The following is a 22633-nucleotide window of genomic DNA, read 5'->3' as shown; positions in this document are numbered from 1 at the left end:
TATATATATATATATATATATTCTCACATTCAAGTCAGAACAGAAGATAGTTCTTCAGAGACATAAATGAAAATCTTTTAAAGAGAATCTGGAGGTTTTGCAGCGACACTAGCGGTTGTGTTGGAGGTAAATCTTCTTGTTGATCTGGATCATAACTTGTCTTATCTGATGCATTTAAAGACAGATTTCAGACGTGTTCAGCAGGTTGTGGCTCTGGTTGGATGTGTCTCTTATCTATCTAGTAGATTAATAACTATAACCTTTATGAATTGTGTTCTACAAAATGAGCAGGTTATCGCTGCTTATTTCTACATATTTCATATTCCTTTAGCCAGATAAGCAGAACAGTGTTTAAAGATGTAGACATAGAGTTACTCACCACCAGCTGTTCCTCTCCTCACTGTGAATCCTCACTAACTCTTGAGTCTTTTTCTGTCTCATTGTTTGTCACCACTGTAATATCTGTAGACTCTTTTACATTTCTTTACATAGAATAATGTATTTCACGTCTGTGTAGAACATGTTTAGTGTTTCTGATCTGACATTAAACCGCAGTGAAGAAGCACAGAGAGGCAAACAGTACCTCTGCCTCACTGAAGGGGGCGAGCGAGAGCCCCTGTGTCGGGTCCATGCTTCTTCTGTCGTTGCTCTTCTTCTACACTTCTCTTCTTCTACACTTCTCTTCTTCTTATATTTTGCTTTGACCGCAAAAATGTCTTAAAATGTCTCAAAAAACAGTGAAATGTGACCAAATCAGCATCAGTTCACCGTCGGACAGGTACAGTAACCTTTTATGTGTTTGTTGTTCTCTTTATACATCCGGGGTTGTTACACACATTTTCGCGGCATCTCACGATTTTCGCGGGTGGCGCTCGCGAGCGCTCCGCTTCTGAAGCTCTCCCGGTGGAATCAAATATGTACTTTACCTATGTGTGTGTAAATAATGCTGATATGAAATATGAAGAACAACCAGTAGTCAATGGTCAAGCTGCTAATTAAATGTTGATTTAAGCTGCTCTTTTGGGTTCATATGTTTGTAAATCTGACTTCCGTAGAGTCAGAACCTCACCAGACACGAGCATCACCGTGACGTCACTGGTGTTACTAATCTCCACCTTCTTGGCTGTTAGTTATGCTAGCTGGCGTTTTTAGTCTGACATTACCAAAAGTTAACGCAGCTAACACGTTTAACTAAGATGGCAAACATGGTTAACATCATACCTGCCTGAGATCAACACGATAGCATTGTCGTTGCGTGTATATTAGCATACTGGCGTTAGCATTTAGCTCAAAGTACCTCCAGAGTAGGCTACAGCCTTACAGAGCTGCTAGCATAGCTTTAGCATTGTAAAAGATCTCTCAAGAGAAAGAGATGCTTGGCTCTGACTCAGACGTGATGATAAATAATATGTTAAAGACACAGAGTGGGGCTTTGCATCAGGTCAGTCATGTGAATATCAAATGATATAATTAACCGTTTAACCATCCATTCACACACAGACACATGCAGTATTGTTTTAATGGTGATCGTCCCCTCATCCCTCTCTGATTCTTATTTAAAACGTTCTGTTTTAGACGTGTGTTGAAATCCTTCTTCATAATGCTGAGATGAACAGTGGTGCTGTCACCCTCAGAGGCCTAACGGCAGTTAATGTTTGGTCAGAGCCGCGTGTCAATGCTAAAGACACAGCAAGGTGGCGTTAATGATTCTTTCAGTGAGCAACACTGGACGTGGACTTCATAAGATGAAAGGTGAGGCGTCGCAATACAACCGTGACCTCCAGTTCAGCGCTCTGTGAGGTGTCCTCGCGTCAGACTCGAAGACAGACGACCGCTCGTCAATCCAGGAACAATAGCTTTCTCTCATCTCTCTCCCTCTGACTGACTGCACTACGTTATTGTGAGAAGGACAACAAAGACAAAAAAAGGTTGCATAATGTCACCCAAGATTGGACAAAAGAAGGAGTTTTGCAACAGCAGGTTAGACAAAAAGATATCCATCTACTTGAAGAAAGTCTCTGACCCTACTGTTCCAGAGCTGCACCCTACAACACACGACATCTTTCATGTTGAGCAGCAGGTGCAGAGCAACCAGGGCTGCAGAGCAACCAGGGCTGCAGAGCAACCAGGGCTGCAGAGCAACCAGGGCTGCAGAGCAACCAGGGCTGCAGAGCAACCAGGGCTGCAGAGCAACCAGGGCTGCAGAGCAACCAGGGCTGCAGAGCAACCAGGGCTGCAGAGCAACCAGGGCTGCAGAGGCTCGCTGTCTCACCGCTGACTTAATTAAGGGTCTTCAGGTAGAGGCAGTGGACGTCTGTCAGCGTGTTACAGGTAGAGAGGACCGAGCACCGGCTGTGAGATCACCGTGACACAGAAAGACGTGTCTCCTCGATGCTGGGAGTGAGGAATGCCTCTTCACGGTGACCTTTGCTGTCGAATGTGAAGACGAGCGTGAGACTGAGGGGGACAGAGCCGGTGTTCACGGGGCCTTTCAGGTTCCTTTAAAGGTGCTTCCCAGGATTACACAGCGCTAAGGTTTCAGTTGTTCAAGCAGGAATCTTAAACAATGCATTAGTCACGAGTTGACAAGATTATACACAATGGGTTTGTACTAAAGTGCACATAGTGAAGTCCACAGATACTGTGTAATGGCTTTATATTCGGACTAAATTCAAACATTCACTTTTAAATCAAAGTCTCCTAATGCAATGAAGTGATAAGTGCAGTGAGTGTAAACACGCTTATCTGGGAGAGGGAGAAGAGATTAGCTGAGCAGTAAAAGCAGCTAGTTTGTATTGTCTATAAAAGTTAAGATAAAAAAAAATTATCTTTTTTTATTTATTTAAAATCAGAAATGATCAAAGGATTCATCATCACTGCTCTTTATGCCTCCTGGCCTGCAGGGCAGCAACAACAGTTAAGTCTTCCACTCCCGTCGGTCCCTGGATGGTTCCCCATGAGTGGTTCAGGGTCCGGATCTCCTTCTCCACAGTTCTTCTGTTCTTCTGGTGTCCAATGTGAGGCTGCTCTTGTGATATCACCAGGGTCTTTTCTCAACACGCAGATTTTTGAAATGAGAAAATATGATGAATATGAAGAAAGCATAGCACAGATTGATTCTTAACTATTACGATTACTCAATAAGAATCAACTCGTGATGATGAGCCTGTACTTTCACCATTTGTACTTAACAGCGGAACACAGAGGACATGGGGACACCAGCACCGTATGCAGGCCTTCAGGTGAAGCAGAACAATGCCCGTCTGACAGCATGACGTTCAGCAACACTTTCCCACAAAGGCTCGGCACCGACTGGCTTTGTAGTCGTGGGCACCACCTAGCCCCCGGAGGTAACGCGAGGCGACATCCCGACGAATTGTTGGCAGAGAGAGACGAGCGCGCTGGGTGTGTTACGGGAGTTTGAGCGCTACAGTAACAGACAGTAGACAGATACGGGTCAGGAAGATCAGCGCCAGTACAAACATTCTTCTCATTCAGTGGACACCTTTCACACAAATGTTGCCAAAGTGTGTGAACGCAGCTCATTGTCCGATGAGATCAGAACAGAAGATGCTGCTGTGTGCTGTATCTACTGTACAGACACACCCAGTGTCATATATCTATCTATATATATATATATATATATATATATATATATATATATATATATATACATATATATGTATATATATATATATATATATAGATTCAGTATATGCATGCACAGTTGCACACAAAGGTAGAGGACATGCACGGATGTTCACAGGTCTTTAATATGAGACATTGTATGAGTCACTTGTCATCAATCCTTGCAGTAATGCCCGGTGGCCGTCCTCTGCACTGCATGTGAGACGTGTTCTTCAGAGAGGCCGAGCGGAGCAGGAAGCGCTCTGCAGAGCAGCCTCTCGTTCTGATCAGGGGCCGCGGCACGCCTCAGGGCCAGGCGGAAGGACCTGAAAAACCAGCTGCCTGAGATTATTACTCCCAGAGAGGAGCAACAAGTGAGCCAGCGTGGAGCCTCCTCTTCACTCCCTCCTCTCCACACACACACACACACACACACACACACACACACACACACACAGAGGCATCTTTGCTTGCTTTGGAGGTCTTTTGTCCTTTCCTTTGTGTCCGTCCCGCCTGTTTGTACCTGTGGGATTGTCACTTTAGCAGCACCTGGGACCTATTTTCCTCCCTCGCTCTCTCCTACTCCCCCGTGCCTCCCTCCCCTCAGAGCCGCTGTGACCGTCAGCCCTCCACCGGTGGACTATGCCCCCATCCGTCAGCTGAGGGAGGGGCCTCTGCGCTGCTCGGGGCTCCCACCTGGACGAGGCTCGGCCCGGAATCAAAGAGGAAACGGTTCAGGTAAGTCTTCTGACTCCTGCTTCCTGGCAGTTTTGGTTGTTTTTCCTCTAAACTCTTGTGGTTGAGAGTTTCTGTGAGTTGGTGTGTGTGTGTGTGTGTGTGTGTGTGTGTGTGTGTGTGTGTGTGTGTGTGTGTGTGTGTGTGTGTGTGTGTGTGTGTGAGAGAACAGGTGTTCTCCCCCAGACACCGTGGCGAGACTGCAGGTGAGTCTCACGGTGAAAAGGAATAGCTCACATTCCAGGGCGCTCTTATATTCAGAGATCACTCTAACACAGAACATAAGTCAGCTGTTTGTGTTCTTTTCAGAGAACGTCTTCATCAGTTGTGGACTTTTAGCTTTGTGGAAGCTTTTCTTTATAAACAACAATTTGCAGTCCTTAAGCAGGGGGAGTTGTCTGTGTTCTGTGAATAGACACGGCGTACATCTTCTTCTTCTAGTGTTTCATTCTAAGCTCATTAAATCACTCCTTCCTGTAAAGATTAATGACTGTGTGTCATAGCAGCTGCACCTCTAGTGTAAATGAGTAGTGTGGTCTTTGATGGACGGTTTATACAGTACAGTAGTGTGTTTCTGTCTGACAGATATGAGACAAAAGGACACATTCAACCCTTAAAAGAGCATGAAAGTATATCCCTTCTTCCATCCATGACCCACAATATGGAAAAATGAATGTATGAAGACTGTCAGTACATCTCCACTAGTAGAACTACATGCTGTCTGTCTCCAGATGATAATCACAGTGCTGCTGTACTTTCTTTTGTCTTCGTCTAAGCACCGTTTGAAAACATGCTTTATTATGCAGCATTAATAAGCATGCTGAACAATCCCAGAGTTTCACTCGTCACCTCTTCCCTGATCAGCAGTCATTCAACACGCTGGACTCCAAACATCAAGAGTTCTTCATCAGCGGACGTCTTTAGTATCAGAGGCTGAGTGTAGAATGAGGTTTTATAAAAAGGGACACTGGAGGACACTGAGACGTCAACGACTACACGACTGTGTTCTGATTAACATGACGGTCATTTAATGGACTGTTTAGGACAGTTGGTCCTGTTACTGGATTAAAACACACATTCAAATCACATAGATGCCTTTAACTGACCACCACAGTAAATAAACCTTCTTTAAGACTTTCAAAGTGTCCCCCGGTCCTCTCATGGTCTCCAGCATCCAGCTGTGGAACGTCTCACTCCTGTCTGACGCTCAGCTGAACGTGACGACGGAGACGCCGTAGGACGCTAGATCTATGGAATGTATATCACACGTACACTGTCATCATTCCTGCAGCTGTTAGCATACAGCATCAGCATCACACAGCTGTTTAATGGTCACTGTAGACGCGCTACTGCATCAGGCCGCGGTGAGCTGTGAGCTGTGAGGTGATGGGCTGTGAGGTGATGGGCTGTGAGGTGATGGGCTGTGAGGTGATGGGCTGCGGTTGATAAAGTCACAGTTAAATCCCGCTGCAGTGTGATATTTACGTCTGACGTGACTCACATGACCTCTTCAGACGGAGCGGCGCTCGCTGAACTAATAGCTCCACCTGCGTCGTATTAACCTGCTTCTAATTGACTCCTCAAATATTGATTCCAGCTGTCGTTGGATGGAGGTCGTGCTTTGAACGTGTTCGATGAATATGTGTGCAGGAGCCTGCGTTAAACACAACATGCGTGTGCAGAGTGGCCGTCTGGCTGTTCCTCGTATATAAAAGAGGAAACTAAAGAGGTCCTGTTCTGCGTTGAGTCTGCTCTCTGAAAAAGCAATAAATGATGTTTACTGAAGATGGAAGAAAGGATATTGAATCTGCCATGTTAACGCATAACTGCAATTTGTGGAACAACAAACAGAACTGATATTACAGCGATGAGACGACTGATGTCAGCGTGATCCCATTCACCGTAAATTCCTTTGCTTGAAAACATAAAACTTATCTTTCAAATGTGCTTATTGGTGACATCTTTGACTTTATGGTTAGCAATCACAGGAAGAAGATCTGTGGGTCGTATCTGTGTTTGTTTTGTGCGATGTTGAAATGTTTGTGTGTTTTAACCACTTTGTTCTCACAGTGGGACCTGCTTCCTTCACTGCACTCTGATTTCAGTTCCTTCTGTTGTCGTGACAGTAAAGGATGTCTGATTGTTGAACCAGCTGATGTGATGCTGGGCTTTGTGCTTAAAGGAATAGTTCTACATTTTAGGAATTGTGCTTCTTCGCTTTCTGGTGGAACGATAGATGAGAAGATAAATATGAAGCTACAGCCAGTGGTCGGGTTTCTTATATTTAGCTTAGCTTAGCTTAGCTTAGCTTAGCATGAAGGCTTGAAGCGAGGGGACAAAGCTACATGTGGGTCAGAGCATCAAAGGCCTTTTCCTTCAGCCGGTTGTTCAAAGTCTCACTTCACATTTGAGAGAATTAGAAATGTGACTAAATGGAGCAACATCAGTCGTCAGTCGTCTCTCTCGTAGCTTAATGCTCACTGTGGAGTGAAAACAAAGATGGACACTTGGCTTCCTCTACAATGTAGAAGGGTTGAGCGCAGAGGAAACACTTAGTGCGTTGAGTGTCCTTAGCCAATGACGTGAGCGGCAGGAACGTCCTTCACGCACGTTTTAATTAGCCGACGTTCGTGCGTAACGCCGCTCGGGGCAATTATGATGTTTTGCTATTTCGGCGACGGCAAGAAGCAGAAGTGGTTTGTTCTCCAGGAGGTCCGGTTGACGTGAAGAAGTCGGGAGCAGCCTGCAGGATTGTTTTAGTGTTGTGACTTGTGTTAGGTGTTGGTGCTACGTTATCTCCACCACAACACCTTCTGTCGACGCTCCCCAAGCTGAGGGAGTAGACACACCCACCCACTGATGATGAACACCGGCTATAATGACATAAAGACATGCAGCTCAAACTCAACATCTAATTAGCTTGAATGATAATTAACGAATAACTAATAACACCCGTCATTATTGAGGCGATGTGTTCCTTAGAGGGTCGCGTGTTCTGGTGTCCTTCTTATACAGAACCAAAGGTTCAGCAGAAGTAATGATGAACAGTTCTGTAGTAACAAGGTAACAATATGCTCATACTGTATATACAGTAAATACTGTATATACAGTATATACAGTATACTTTCCTTTGATCCGCTGCGTTTGTTATTCTGTTGTATTCTTTAAATATCTTGCATTTCGTCCACATTCTTGTAAATCCGCTGAACGTGTCTGTGAAGACACTGAAGGTCTTTTAGATAAACAGTGAGGTAACACAACACCGACGCCGCTGTGGCGCTCCTCTTCACAACTCTCACTCACCTCTTTTCACCTTTTGTCTTCAGACAACAAGTGGAATGAGAGAATAACAAAGAGAGAGAGAACGGTGAGAGAGGGTCCTGGTGAGCACTGGTGGACCGTTTAGAGGCTGCAGCGTTCTCCTTCAATACTGGACCAATTTCAAACAGTGTTGTTCTCATTAGACACAAAACAAAGTGTGAAAAGAGGTTGAAACTCTAATGTAAAGAATTCAACATCGGGGAACGATTATCCTCCCCGCCCCCCCCTCGCCCTGCGCTCTGTGGGAACAACAGTCTCACGTTGCTGGGCCGGGTCGAGTCCTGCTGTTGTTGTTGTCCCGGCTCTCTTCCCTCTCAGAAGTATGTATCTCGCTCACCTACATTTATGAGCACAGGGGCTCAAAGTCCCTCCTGTCTGCACACCAGTGAGTCAGCTGTGCCCTTACTGCAGCAGCGCTGCTCTTTGTCTGATTTAACGTCTGAATGCTCCATTCAGCCCGTTGAACGTCCGTCTTCACAAACATCTGGCTGAGACCATGACTGCAGTTAAACAGGCCGATAACTGTAAACAGAGGCACAGATGCATCTCGAGATGCTCCACCATGTTACCAGCTTCACGCTGCCTATGATCAGTCCGCCACTTATCACAAGCTGTCACCTCTGCAAACAGAAAGCATGATATATGTCCTCACTAATCTCCACGCCCGATAGAGCGGGTCAACACTGGGAGAGTCGGTTGAGCAATGTTTGCAGGAAGCTGGTTTGAATGTACAGAACACACACACACACACACACACACACACACACACACACACACACACACACACACACACAGCGGTATCGAGTAATAGCTTGCAGTGAAATTGTGACTCATCAAATGTCATTAAGAAGGAGTTGAATCCCAGCGTGTGGAATGTTTCTACAGGTCTTTACTCCATCACAGGAATGTGTTGTACTCCCGGTCCCGGCTGTGAACGGTCCTCTCACTACGCTCTCGTGACACCTTTCTGCTCCAGTAATGGTTATTCTGTGTACACAAGGCTCTGTGTGTCCATACGTTACCACAGGAGCCAGACTTCATACGAGAAGCTGATCTCTGAACCTCTGAACCTCTGAACGAGACGACATGTTGAGTGAAAAACACGTTTTCACCATTTAAAGGTCAGACCTTAATTAAAAACACGTGCAAAACAATCCTATTGCAGAGAGTTAGATGAGAAGATTGATAAGCAGCTGGTTAGCTTAGCTTAGCATAAAGACTGGAAACAAGGGGAAACAGCTAGCCTAGCTGTCTGAAGGTTAAAATATAAATATATATATATATTTTTAAATCTGCCTTCCAGCACTTCAGTAATTCACTAATTAACAAATGATATCTTGTTTGTTTAATCTGCAGAAAAAGCGAAGCTTTAACAATTTGTCAGGAGCAGTTGCCAGGCAACCAGCAGAGACTTCCAGCGAAGAAATACAGAAAATTACTGTTTTTATGTTTTTAATGTTTTTTTGTTTGGATTCAACACACGAGACTCAACGTGTTGATCGGCCGGCTTTAAGCGTCTCCTCTAGACCGAGCCAGGCTAGCGGTTTCCCCCTGCTTTCAGTGTTTATGCTAAGCTAAGCTTGACGGCTGCTAGCTTCAGCTTCATATTATCCTCACTGAAGTGAGAGTCGACCTTCTCACCTGATTCTCTGCGAGAAAGTGAATAAGTGTTTCCAAAAAAAATGTATTTAAACCCCTGAACAAGAGGCAGTGTGTGGAAATAATCAGGCTATTGTGTGTGTGTGTGTGTGTGTGTGTGTGTGTGTGTGTGTGTGTGTGTGTGTGTGTGTGTGTCAGCTTATCTGTCAGCAGCCAGGTGTTCATTAGAAAACCACTGAACTCCCACTTCTTCTTTGATAACAACAGGCTCTTTGTAACAGCAGCAGCTGTATTTCATATTAGTATTACTTGAGTTTTGTATGTGAACTCAAGCAGCACTAATATTTCTCTATTTGAGGTTTTCAGAAAGACATTTGAAAGACGCTTTGACAAGTCAGCTGACACAATAGAAGACGGTGATTTGTGTACTAGTGATCCTCGTCTCTGGACTCAGTGACTCAGCGTTCTTGTCATCGGTGTGAAAGGAGGATGAGGAACTCCCTCGATGACGCTCGTTCCGTTCTACTACGCTAGATGTGGAAACTGAAGTAGGAGTGACATTTGTAGAACAAAGGCTGAGTGGAAATTATAATGAACTTACATGTAATCATAATGTATTTCCCTGAACGTGTTACCCGGACCCAGGAGGAGGTTTCAGTCACAGGGACGGTCCTGATCTACATCTGCTTGTGGACCGTTTCCTGAAGGCTATCGGGGATCCTCCTGGAGGACAGAGGGTCTCTGAGTGACCCGGAACCACCCAGACAGACTGGATCACAACGACAGTGTGTTAACATCAGGCCAACACAACAGCTCTGAGGATAGGCATTGAGAGAACAGAAGTCACATTAGTGCATCTTTATATGTTCATCGTGATGATCGTGGGAATCACTTTATGTCTTTTAACGCTCCGCAGCGTTCAGCACCAGACTCTGTTCAGCAAGTGTTGGACGGTGGAGTCAGTGTGTGGCTCTCTGTACCTGTAAGACATGTTTTAACATGCTGATGATGCACATCTACATCCTCATGTTTCCATAAAGCGTCAGCAGACATCACATGAGGATGAGAAGCTGCTGTGTGAGCTTAATGCCAGCTGGTAGAGAGCAAACACCAAGATGTTCAACCACGTCTTTCCAATCAGTTTTATATTCATAAAACAATCTTTCACTGGTGCCCTCCCTCTGCTCTACCACCTGTTTATTGTTCATGAAGAACAATGCATCACACTGATATATATATATATATACACACACTCACACTCTCTGTAGTGTCATGTAACAACGTCATGTAACATGTAACACGTCTGTCTCTCTGTGCAGGTTATTGCTGAAGATGCAAGCTTCAACTGTCTCACCTGTGACCAACACTACAGCACCTTCAAACACCACCAAGACCAAGGAGCAGATCCTCATCCAGAGTAAGAGTGTGTGTGTGTGTGTGTGTGTGTGTGTGTGTGTGTGTGTGTGTGTGTGTGTGTGTGTGTGTGTGTGTGTGTGTGTGTGTGTGTGTGTGTGTGTGTGTGTGTGTGTGTGTGTGTGTGTCTCCGTCTCCTCTTGTATTGGACATTGATGACACACACCCTTGTGAATGAGTTGTTTGTTGTGGACACCATCAGATTTGAGAGTGTCCCCTATGGCAGTGATTACAACATAAGGTTGAGATAAGAGCAGCCTCATTAATACTAACCTCTTGCGTCATGCAGTCTAATCTAGATGCTTTGTACAGGAGTGGCACCCGTGCATTTTACAGGACATATTTGTTCTGTTTGCCTGTGAGCGATGCTGTCGCTAAGCTACGACGAGCTACTTCTGGAGAACACGCGGAATGAGTCGCTCGGCATGAAGCGATCTCAGAAGAGACACACTTGACTTGAAAACAGCCTCTCAGCGTGTTAATCACTCATCCTGTCCTGTCCCTGTGTCTCAGGTTCAGGGGCAATGATCGTCGTCATCGTTTTAGGAATCATCATCATTCTCGCCATTCTCCTGATAATCCTGAAGACGTACAACAGGTAGGGCCTCATTCCTGTTTGACGGGACAATTAGCGAATGTGACGAGCGGTGAAGTAAACAATGCTATTTATATCCGCTTCAAGGAGCACTGGCTGCTGTTTCTAATCGCTTCATCAGGCTAATACAACAATCACACATATCAATATATTCAAAGGACGCGTTCAACCGCTGGCGTTTCCTTCTCCGTGATGTTCTCCACTTAGATCTCCTCACCCTGAGGAGGCAAAGCTATTCAGTGTTACTCTGTTAACGAGAGCGCTGGGCCCTGAGGGGTTAATAATGTTAATCATCGACCCGAGTTACGGATGTAACTACGGTTCTATGAACCCTGGCCAGAACCTCGGAGGACCCCGGTTGAGTGTACGTTCCGGGTGTCATCACTGAGATCAGTCCTACGAAACCCAGCCGGGCCACGTGAGAGAGAAGGCGAGCGGCGTCCCGGGATGAATCGGCCCATCGTTCGGGTGCGGCGGCGTCTTCATGCCCTGTGGTTGCAGGTAACATCTGCAACGAAGCGTCACTGAGGCTGGTGGAGGAAACGTCGAAAGTAGTTGCAGAGAAGCTGAGAGGCCAGACGTTGCTGCATCCTGCACGGCCGTCAGGGTTTGGCCATCTGATGTAAGACAGGAGAGAGCCTCGGTGTCCCGGCCTGAAGAAGCCACCAGCAGGTGGAGGTTCTGTCTGCCGGTGCCATGAGAACAACCACATGGAGCTTTCAACAAAACGGACTGATTTCAGGGATGACGCCGGAACTCATACCCAGCTGGAGTCATGAATTAGAACACAGGTCTTCTGAGGTCCAGAAGACCATCCAAATGACAACAATGATATAAAGAATGTCAACAAAATTAGATTCATGTTGTCTTACTTTTCTACTATTGCTCTATATCAGTACAGCTTATGGCCACATGCCACTTCTCTAAATGACATGTCACTACGTCGCATGTGAGTGAAGTAACATGGCGTTTTGTCTTCGTTGCCAGGCGGACACATGCATCCAGGGTCCTGGGACCCAAAGGGGGCTCCAAAAACCGTCCGAAGACGTCACAATCCACGGTTCACAGCAGCATCCCGCTGACCCCCGTGGGCATCAGCTCCGTGTCGGGCGGCGTCTTCAGCTCGGACCCCGCCGCGGAGAGCGACTCGCAGCTGAACGAGGTGGAGGGAAACCACGTAGAGCAGTTGAGCACCATCAGCGAGTCCACCGCGATCGCCGGAAATGAGTCTCCGTCAATAGGGAACACATAGCGACGGGACCGTGCTTTAGTCTCACAACAAGCACCGAGCGGCGTGTCGCCTTCACCCCTGACCGTACTCGCTGACCGACTCCCGCGGAAAACTCGACCGTCGAGCTCCACCAACCGAGCCGCCGCCGGTCCCCGCAGCGACACCGAGGTGTTCTTGTGGTGGGTCGTGAACAAAACGGTACCTTAAACAGACTCGATGGGTCGCATGAAGGATGTTGCATGATGGGAAACCGCTTTTTGGCTTCAGTGTTCAGAGTGTAGATGCCAGAAGTTCCTCACCGCAGATCACTACTAGTACAATGAAGACGATGTGTAGTAAAGACGGTGAAGCTCTTTAGTGTGTTAACGAGGACCACGCAGGTCCACGAGTAAATGTAGGACTATATAAACTCCAGAGAAGACAAAGACAGTATGAGAGAGTGTGTGATGGACACCAAACGTGTTGATGTCTCACACATTATACCGTCTTTGTCTTCTGGTCTCAGATTCTCTCAGATTAGTTTTCGTTAAAGAAATCTATAAATCTATAAATCTTTGTGTAACAAAGAGACGTAGAGATGTGTTGGGACCTCTGACCCGCTGATTAAAGCCTTTTTAGTTTGACGCCAAAGGATTTTGCACTTTATTTTCATTGCTCTCTGTATTTGTATTGTTTGTGGTTCTTTAAATGAAATGAGATGAAAATAAAATATAATATTTGTAATTGTGGCAGAACTCTGTTTATTAAAAGGAAGTGTCATTTGTACAGAGGACAACATGATATATGATATGATATGATACGAGGAAAATCATAGGACACCTCAAAAGAGTGAGAAGAAAAGAGTGAGGTGTGTGCTGTGTGTTATGAATGAGTTATTGTTGTGGTTGAGTTATTGCGCCCTCAGCTGGTACCTTTTGGTACCATTAACATGAAAAACCTTTAAGCAGCATTCAAGATCACAAGAAACGTTGCAGAACGTTTCAGTTAACAGATGACTCATCACATCAAATCGTCCGCTGCTTTATTTGATTAATGTTCTCTATGAATAAATGGCTCCAGGTCAGGTAAGCGAATAAATGAATAGTTTTGAAACTATTCATTAATCTGTTCTTTTACGTAATGTTCACTATAAACTGAGTTGATCGGTCTTGAATGCGTCTTGACGGTGAACGTCTACAGTACGATGGTGACCGTAGGTGAGTGTCCAACGAACCGGTTTACTCTCTAAAATCATATCTGATTGTATATAATACCGAACATATGATATAATATATAAGTACTCTTAAGCATCAATCCCTCGTAAGCTTGAATAATAACAGGACTGAGCCAAACACCGCTAACATCTGTGAGCTAACGCTAAGGAAGTAAGCTAGCGTTAGCATCACAGGCTGTATATACAGTAGGCGCTAACTGCACTACCGCTGTCCTGCTGTCTGCATCGAGTTGTGCTCGGTCGTGGATCGTTTAGCAGTAGCATTAGCATATGTTAGCATGGAGCGACGCGGTGACTGTTGTGCATTGCAGTGGAGCTGCTGAGCCTCCTGCTGGTGTCGGTGCTGTGGGGCTGCACCAACCCCCTCCTGAAGAGAGGCGCGGAGGGGATAGAGCACGTGCGCCACAACAACAGAGTGTCACAGCTGCTGGCCGAGGTCAAGTTCCTGTTCCTGAACCTCAACGTAAGTCCTGACGTCACGTCCGTTGTTTGACCGTGTGCCTGTTTGAAAATATGACTTGGTGTCATTTTCCCTTCTCTCTCCACAGTACCTGGTCCCCTTTCTGCTGAACCAGAGTGGCTCTTTGGTCTACTACTATACACTGTCCACCACAGGTGAGACACACACACACACACACACACACACACACACACACAAAGTCTGGGGGGGAGCAGCATATTCATTAGGGAGCAGAATATTACATCCACTTCTCTTCTGCAGAGTTATCGCTGGCTGTTCCTGTGGCCAACTCTCTCACCTTCCTTTGCACTCTGTTCACTGGCAAGTTACTGGGTGAAGAGTTCGGAGGCAAACGTAAGTGACTCATTAACATTCGCTGGCATGTCATTCACAGCGCGGTGCCGATCATCCACGAGGACAAATCTGGGAATGCTGCAAGCTTTAGAGTCAAACAACAACTCGAGTAACGTTAGCTCAGTGTTACTTGAGTGGCATGCCCAGACATCACTGAGCAGTTCATTGAATAATATTGTACTGGTTGTGTTCTGATTTGTCCTTCATGTCCTACACACTCCTCCCTCTCTGCAGAGGCAGTGGCAGGAATGTTCCTCACCATGGCTGGCATCACTCTGTGCGTCATGAGCTCCATTGACGGCGAAGACGCCGAGAAGCAGAATGTCACGCAGGCTGCACACTGACGGAGACGAGGAATGAAAGGAACTCTCCTGAGTGACTGAGGAAGGATGGCCGAAGCAGAGATGGATCAGGACTGGGGGGGGGGGGGGGGTGATTTAGATTCAGACGGTGACTCCTAAGAGTAACGGCTCTGCTGAGAGAGCTGTGCCTGCATTAAGTCAGCGTGAGCTTCTAAAGACCTGTCCAGGATCCTCACACCGAGTTGAACGGGTCGTGGGTTCGTGTCGGGTTCACCTCGAGGCCAGACTAGATTTACGGCTCGCATAGAAGTTGGTGGTTGTTAACTTTCTACTTTGAAGCGCTCAGCTGCCCCGCCATGTGACTGGCATCTGCATAGACGCAACAGAGGCCACATACAAATACGGCTGGAGTCTGAAATGGACCCATTTGGTGTAACTGGTTGGTTTAACTCTAAATCTCGTCTGGCCTCGAGGTGAACCCGACACCAACACTGAGGCTGCCGGTGTTCACTGTGAACGGGTCCCAACAAGTTGTACAGATGTCAGGAATAAGTGTACATAGTAATATATATATTTTATTGTCACAGTATTTAATAGACACAAAACACTGACGACTCTGTTATTGTTGCATCTATTCAGCTTGAGGTGTGGCTGATATTTTATTAATAAACTGTTGACAAAACACGATGATCTCCGTCACTGATTTCTGCAGATCAGAAATGCTTTTAGGCTTAAAATGTCCCAAAAATATAGTTTCTTGTGTACATGTTATATATGGAATGAACTGCATCATTGAACATCTACACTGCATCTTCTGTAGTTCTTGTTCTAATGTTATCTGAGCCTCTTCACACGTTCTAAAAGAAAACAGCATGAATGAATGATGTTTGTTTCATCACATCCTTTAGTCACAGAGAACTCCTCCGCTGCTATCGAATCCTCTGCTCGTTGCTCACCGGTCCTCCTGATGATGGTTCCGTAGGTTCTCCTGTTGGAGCAGATGATTTAAAACAGAGAAAAAGAAGAGGTTCTCACTGGACCCGATCACCACGCTGGGAGGTAAGTCCACTTGCCTTTTCCTCCCCGTTCTGAGGTGGAGAGGCCTTTGAAGACGTCTGCTTCAGCTCAGGCTCCTTTTGAAAAGAGACACGCATTGAGTTCTGACTATAGTGTGTGTGTGTGTGTGTGTGTGTGTGTGTGTGTGTGTGTGTGTGTGTGTGTGTGTGTGCGTGTGTGTGTGCGTGTGCGTGTGCGCGTGCGCGTGTGTGTGTGTGTGCATTGGTACCAGTGTTTCAGCAGCAGAATGCTCCGTCTCTTTAACACCATCTTGTTCAGATGACGGAGTCTGTTACAGGAAAACTGTATCACGTTCTGAACCCATTCATACAGAAACATGTTTCTATTAACACTCGACTGCACACTGCACCTGTTTGTGTTCGCTGTGCTGCTCACTCTCTGTCATTTGTGAACGTTTCTTGAGAGAAACAAATAAGGATTTATGTGATTTTTTTTTTTTTCCCCCACATGCAGAATACAGTGTCACATGAGTCACATATTCATATTTGAACTGTCGCCTGTAATTCACAAAGGGCACCATGATGCGTGCACATCCATTCATTACCATGGATCCATGTCTTATATAGAGGTTGTCCTACATTGTACAAACTGACATGGACCATGACAGAAGTGTTTGACGTACCTGCTGTGGGTTCGACTCCTCGTCCTCCACTATCTCTGCAGCTCTCTTTAGACACACATGAGAGACACGCTTTAGGAGAACCTCTGCTTTCAACACAGCTTCAGTAATTAGTTCAACCTCCTTCACTGATGTTTTGAGTGACGGCAGACCTGGTCGACAGGAAGCTCCGTAGCTGTGTTCTCGTCCTCGTGCACCTCCTCGGCTCCTCGTACCTCCTCTCTCCTCTTCCTCGCTGCTCGTTTGAACACGCTGGGCTGGACTGGAACGAACAGAAACCACAACGCTGCTGATGTAACGATGAACACAAGAAGCCTCACACTCGTTAGTGAATGTGAAGAGGTAAGATCGGACGTATAAAGACGGGGATTCTGACCAGATCCATGGCTGGGCGGTGGTCTGGGCTGGCCCCTGTAGTTGCGGATCTTGACCGGCCTGGCGAAGAAGGCGGAGGTCTCGTCCGCTGCCTCCCTCCTGCTCCTCTGCTTTGCGGCTGCAGCTTCGTCTCCTGTCGACTTCACCCTGCGGCCATCTGCCTGAAATCCATGGAATGCAACCGAATACATCTGATATCACAACACACCCTCTGCACAGTTCGTCTCATGGTGCATTGAACCGTCTCTACATATGGCTCTTGTAGTGTTAGACGGGGGGGGGGGGGTTCTCACCTCTGGGGAGTCCAGCAGGGCTGAGTCACTGTACTGGTCTTCTGGACCGCTCCGTGCTTTCCTGTTCTGAGAGGAACAGGAGACAGCATGTTGCTCATCACACCTGACACACGTTGAGCTGCAGACCATCTTCAGACAGGAGGGAGGGAACACATCATCATTAAGTACAGGTACCTCGTTCCTCCTCAACAGCCTCCTCTTTCCTTGGTTGTATCTACAAAATAAAGAAAACCACTTTCATGTGAAACGGTTCTTTTGTTCATGTTCCGCGTTGTCTGCAGCCGGCGACTCAGCGCACAAACGCACGGCTACACAAAGGGCCTTGGACAACAATACCTCTCTGTGGCTTTTGAAACCAACAGCTCCACATACGGAAGTTTCTTGAACCTCTCGGTTCCCACGGCAACATAGCAGTGGCCCGTCTCCAGCTCCACAGCTGAGGACACGGTCGCTCCTTCCAAAGAGCACAACCTGGTGGAGCACAGGGGTTAGGGGGAGATTCACCACAGAGTGCATGTGAAGCCGTCGAGTGTCACCGACCTGCGCACGGCTCCGGTCCGTAAGCTGACCTTCTCTGTGATCAGACTCAGGATCTTCTCCAGGTTCTGCTGCATGCTCCGAGGAATGATGAACCGGAATGGTGGACACAGGAGATCTCCATTACGGAAAACGCTGCACAGAAAGGGTCGTTTATTTACATTTCAAGCCCATATGTACAACGAAACAGTTCCTTCTGTCTATAGCGGTCGTGACACGATACTATACCAACGTTAAACCAAGGTAGGAGACGAGGAACAACATCTACAATCCTGACTCTAACGTTCAGGCAGAGCTTTGGGTCTTCAGTAGGGCATCTTCCAGAGATACAGTTGTTTTATTGCTATATTTCCCTGGACAAATATAAACTGACCTCATGTTGTGGCACTAAATGAAAAGTCAGAGTTATTACAGAAGGTGTTACAGTTCATCCTGACGGGAACATGAAGAAAGAGGATTCATCCTCTGAGGCTCCTGTCTGACTGACATTACATCCCTACAGGTTAAAACGGGAACACGTTACTAAAAACACAGGAATTCATTGTGTGTGTGTGTGTGTGTGTGTGTGTGTGTGTGTGTGTGTGTGTGTGTGTGTGTTCATAGTTTGTCTCACTCACTGTAAGATGCAAGGCAGAGGGATAAACTTCCTCCACTTGGCTGAAACATTTGGCCTCTGAGTTACTTTGGCCTGCAGAAGATATTCAACATAAAAAGTCACATGACTGCAAAACATGACAGTGCTGTCATTTTGAAAATCAGTTTTACATCATTCATGTCCTGCACGTCCATCACAGTCGTCCTAAACGTGTAATGACCGACTAACGATTCCGCTCATGTCGCTCGAGGAGACAAACGCTCGAGACTTCTTCAACTCATTCACGGTCTGATCCCCACGTCGTCCCGCATCAATGAAGCCAATATCCGTGTCTGCCAGCCGGACTGAATCAATCAGCGCAGAGCAAAGCAGACATTGATAATCTCCCCTTATTGTTGTTACTGTGAAGCGGCCGTGTAATGCGTTTAGAGAGAGGGGGGGGGGGGTGGTGAACGCGGGCCTGTCCGGACAAGCACGCGGCCCTGATCGCACTGCGTGGAAGCGTCGCTCTTTGTTCCACCGGCGGGGAATCGAACACGGCGTGTCACTCACAGACACACTTCCTGCATTGCTCCACAGCAACCACAACACAGGCATGCAGGAACCAAGATGGCAGACGCCCGAGGCACACACACAATCACTCCCCGCTGCTTTCACGTGTTTCAGAAAAGTAAGAGTGATTTCTTAAGATACCAAGCGGTCAGCTGGTTAGAATACATGAGTGTGTATGTGTGTGTACTTGTTTGTAATCTATTGTGTGTGAGTGATACCATCACCATCATCATCATCATCATCATCATCATCATCATCGTAAACAAGCAAAAGAGAAAGGACTTGAGATGATCTTAACCTCTGATCTAAGACCAGCTGTGATCACTGAACCTAGTGTCACACAGACCTTTAAACGGTCGATGAACAGATGAACAGCACCACCATTATACCATCGTTTCCTGTAATTTACTCGACAACCAGTGACATCATGGAGCCGGTCAGCACAAAGGCCGGTCCTAATCTAACTAGAGCCAAACGCAACAATGTGTCATCCAGAGAGTCTGGATCACAGAAAGTCCTGAACACATTTTCATATTTGATGTGGCAGAAGTTCAAATAGAGGACAGCGATATGAGTACAGTGCATTCCTCCTGGTTAGACCGGGGTTAATCAGTGATGGACTGTGACACGTGACGCAGTCAAAGCCTACCTGGGGTTCTTCACGGGCCGCAGGCTGCTTCTTCGTTCTGGCGTTGGAGTAACTGAACATCAAAACAACAGATACGACAAAAGAAAAAGATATATATATATATATATATATATATATATATATATATATATATATATATATATATATATATATATATATATATATATATATATATATATATTCACATCTGTTTTCCAAACAGTCAGTAGTTCTTGTACTCACTCCAGCTTCTTGAACCGTTCAAAGCCAGCAGCAACATACTGGGCCCCTGTCTGGAGGCCCTGGAGGTCTGCGACCCTGTGGCCCTGTCTGGGGGTGTACAGGGTCCTGACGGCGAGCGGAGCCCCGACGCCCTGGGTCACCTCGGTCAGAAAGGCCTCCATGGTGGCCACCTGCCTCCGGTTGACCACGAACCTCCGTCCGCCGTAGAAGGGGTCTCCGTTCTTATACACCACCACGCTCTTCACCGGAGGCAGGGGAGTGGTGGCGGCGGCGGCGGCGGTGGCAGCCATCTACGAGCCGTCACGGTCAGACACGGTTTAAAGAGGCTGTTTTTATCTCTCCCTCACTTACATGCGTCAACTCACTCAGCCTGACCGACCCTCTTCATGCACCAGACAACGCATTCACTCGCCACATTCTTCCAGTCACTCGTTCACAAATCATTCGGTGACTCACAGGCCTGAGTGGACGACGGAGAGAGATCGTAGAATTTGAAGGCAGAAGGTGAAAATCAGTCCCCTGCGTTGTTGTGGTTCGTCTGGACTACGGCTCACCACGTTCTGCTCTATCTCTCCCCCCAACACACACACACACACACACACACACACACACACACACACACACACACACACACACACACACACACACACACACACACTCTACTCCACTGACGGCGGTTGAGTATTTCCTGGTTGCTATGGCAGCGTGGCAGCAATGACTGGCTTTGTGGGACAAACCATCGGCAGCGACCGCAACAAAAGAGAGGGACGGGAGGAGCGGAGAGTGGGCGGGTCACCGAGCTGTGAGCTGAATCAATAAGATAACCTCTTCACCCAGTCGGTCTGCGTCTCCCCCCAAAACATAACTGCACAGTATGTCATGCATATTAGCATTAGTGCAATGAACCGGCAGGTGATGAACCCTCTTGAGAGCATGGAAATAAGACAGAGACTGTTTGTTAAAAAGTGCATTTTTATTCTATGTTTCTGCATTTCAAAGCCTCCTCCTGTGGAGACAATAACACCAACAGACAGCAGCAGCTTCACAGGAGACAGACTGTCTGTCTGAAGCTCATTCACTGTGATCCAAGGACCTGTCCCCCGACTGAGACACATCAGTAACCACCGTATGACGCAATACCAGCGAACAACAGCAGACAAATACAATTTCATTCATTTTTTAAATTAGCAAATAATATGTACAACGTACAGCTTTCTGTCAAACACGTGATGAACGCCACTGAAAGCAGACAGCAGTCAGGCCTTCAGTCCCACGTCGTCCAGTCCAGTTCACATCAGGGCTGCTGTCAGGACACGCTCAGCCCGTCCTTCAGGGACAAGTACTGTGGGACAGAAGACAGAAGGGAAAGTAAATCCTGGTTCCGGCGTGTGTGCGCTGTGTTCAATAAGTAGCTACTGGTGCTGCAGACACACAATGAACCATCATTCCTCCACTGTAGGTATTTGTTCTGATGCTTCGTTCTGAGGGTCACTGAGTGAATCCTGTCTTGAAGCAGAGGAAACAACCAGTTCCTCCGTCTCACCTTCTTCCTGCTGCCAATGGCCTGCTGTAGCCAGACCAGCTCCATGGTCAGGGTGTTTCTGTGCAGACGCAGGGCCTCTGGGGTACAGGACCGCCGGGGAGCTGAAGGAAGGAAGGAAGGAAGGAAGGAAGGTAAAAATGACCCATAAGGAATCACAGAAGTACAACATGTGTTTCACACAAAGGTCAAACGTTTTGTTTTTACTTCTCTCTTTGGTTAATTGTTAATTGCATATTCAGTTTGTTAAAGCATCTCATTGGGTGTTTGGACATTATGGTAATTTTCTCACAGTTTCTGAATTAAAGGAAACGAATTGTTAACATAACACAACCGTGTACCTCTGTTATGAATGAATCATGATGAATGGAGAGTAAGCAATCTCATTATAATCTCATTATAATAGTAAACTATGACTGTTGTGTCACAGCTCTCACCTTCGTGAGAGTCACCACAGTTCATGTCCAGCTCCAAACTGCTCCACACGGTGGTGGAGTCTCCGTCTTTCTCCACCTGTCTTTCTCTCTGTCTCACTGCAGCGTCGCAGTCATCTCTCTCTGCTTCCATCTTCTCCTGGAGGACACGATGCTCTCCTGATGATGATGATGGTGATGATGATGATGAGCTCTGGGGACAGACATCTCCGTCCTGAAGACGCACGAGAACAGGCGCGAGGTTGAGGCACCGATCAGCTGATTCACTCACAATGAAGCTCCGGTTAAAGCCGCCTACGGTGTCCGTAAAGCGGGGGATAGCGACGACCGTCTCCCTCCACTCCACGTGGCTCGAGCCTCCATCGATCTCTCTCACGATGTCCTCAAAGTCTTCTCGCGCGCTACGGACTTCGTCTCGCACCAAGTATCCACGAGCCGCTGCCTACCGGAGAGAGTAATGTTAGCTAACTAATGCTAACGTCAATGCTAAAAACAATAGCAACGTTTTACCGTTAGCAGCCGGTTTACAGGGTTAGCAAACAAGCTAAACAGGCTAAAAAAGCTAAACAGCTGACTTCATTAACTTTTGGTATAAAGGTATGAATTACCTGAAAGCAGGTGAGCGTCTTCTCCCACGCGCTTCTGTCCATTGCTATGGTAACGTGACAGCTCTCGAAGAGCGCGGGAGACGAGCTTCAAACGTTTGATGTAGTTCCGGTGTCACACGCAACAAAATAAAAGCCTCCTCGTTAAATGTAACGACGCACGTGTGTCCGTTTAGCTCTTAGCTTGACACGTTGCCGTGACTACAACACGGAGACGATTCAAACTGTATTTAAATGGTCGAAGTTACTCTGGAGTAAAACCGTCGTTATGTATATGTTTTATTT

General features: G+C 46.7%; 4 protein-coding genes and 1 long non-coding RNA gene across 11 annotated transcripts; 3 read left to right on the top strand and 2 right to left on the bottom strand.

Moving 5' to 3' along the window:
• Positions 1–2234: 2234 nt before the first annotated feature.
• On the top strand, positions 2235–3573 carry LOC137884606 (uncharacterized). Its single transcript, XR_011104750.1, has 3 exons — positions 2235–2507; positions 2904–3017; positions 3195–3573. It is a non-coding gene; the product is annotated as an uncharacterized lncRNA (long non-coding RNA).
• A 335-nt stretch (positions 3574–3908) lies between these two features.
• Positions 3909–13244, top strand: ncmap (non-compact myelin associated protein). 2 transcript variants are annotated; one of them, XM_068726473.1, is made up of 4 exons: positions 3909–4365; positions 10602–10699; positions 11209–11293; positions 12278–13244. In XM_068726473.1, exons 2-4 carry the CDS (start codon positions 10615–10617, stop codon positions 12540–12542), a joined length of 435 nt encoding a protein of 144 aa, XP_068582574.1. In that variant the 5' UTR covers positions 3909–4365; positions 10602–10614; the 3' UTR covers positions 12543–13244. The 2 variants fall into 2 exon arrangements, with proteins under 2 accessions (XP_068582574.1, XP_068582575.1); XM_068726474.1 differs by lacking the exon at positions 3909–4365 and adding an exon at positions 7534–8804.
• A 423-nt stretch (positions 13245–13667) lies between these two features.
• Positions 13668–15534, top strand: tmem234 (transmembrane protein 234). The gene is made up of 5 exons (XM_068726442.1): positions 13668–13717; positions 14046–14197; positions 14283–14349; positions 14456–14548; positions 14783–15534. Exons 1-5 carry the CDS (start codon positions 13705–13707, stop codon positions 14890–14892), a joined length of 435 nt encoding a protein of 144 aa, XP_068582543.1. The 5' UTR covers positions 13668–13704; the 3' UTR covers positions 14893–15534.
• On the bottom strand, positions 15449–20458 carry dcdc2b (doublecortin domain containing 2B). 6 transcript variants are annotated; one of them, XM_068726441.1, is made up of 14 exons: positions 19770–20457; positions 19548–19599; positions 18369–18439; positions 17755–17886; positions 17551–17685; positions 17389–17428; positions 17215–17280; positions 16923–17082; positions 16699–16808; positions 16550–16594; positions 16277–16324; positions 16136–16195; positions 15924–15983; positions 15450–15838 (listed from the first exon to the last, which is right to left on the bottom strand). In XM_068726441.1, exons 1-14 carry the CDS (start codon positions 20057–20059, stop codon positions 15803–15805), a joined length of 1305 nt encoding a protein of 434 aa, XP_068582542.1. In that variant the 5' UTR covers positions 20060–20457; the 3' UTR covers positions 15450–15802. The 6 variants fall into 6 exon arrangements, with proteins under 6 accessions (XP_068582539.1, XP_068582542.1, XP_068582540.1 ...); XM_068726439.1 differs by having other exon boundaries at positions 17215–17428; XM_068726440.1 differs by having other exon boundaries at positions 15800–15838; positions 15924–16195; positions 19770–20458.
• Positions 20459–20746: 288 nt separating this feature from the next.
• On the bottom strand, positions 20747–22454 carry iqcc (IQ motif containing C). The gene is made up of 4 exons (XM_068726422.1): positions 22352–22454; positions 21747–22185; positions 21313–21413; positions 20747–21111 (listed from the first exon to the last, which is right to left on the bottom strand). Exons 1-4 carry the CDS (start codon positions 22391–22393, stop codon positions 21076–21078), a joined length of 618 nt encoding a protein of 205 aa, XP_068582523.1. The 5' UTR covers positions 22394–22454; the 3' UTR covers positions 20747–21075.
• Between the last annotated feature and the right edge of the window lie 179 nt (positions 22455–22633).

Source organism: Cebidichthys violaceus, unplaced genomic scaffold, assembly GCF_023349555.1.
Source record: "Cebidichthys violaceus isolate CVI_PGR_0920_01 unplaced genomic scaffold, fCebVio1.0.p SCAF_39, whole genome shotgun sequence".
NCBI lineage: Eukaryota > Metazoa > Chordata > Actinopteri > Perciformes > Stichaeidae > Cebidichthys > Cebidichthys violaceus.
This window is presented reverse-complemented; position numbering and strand designations above follow the sequence as displayed.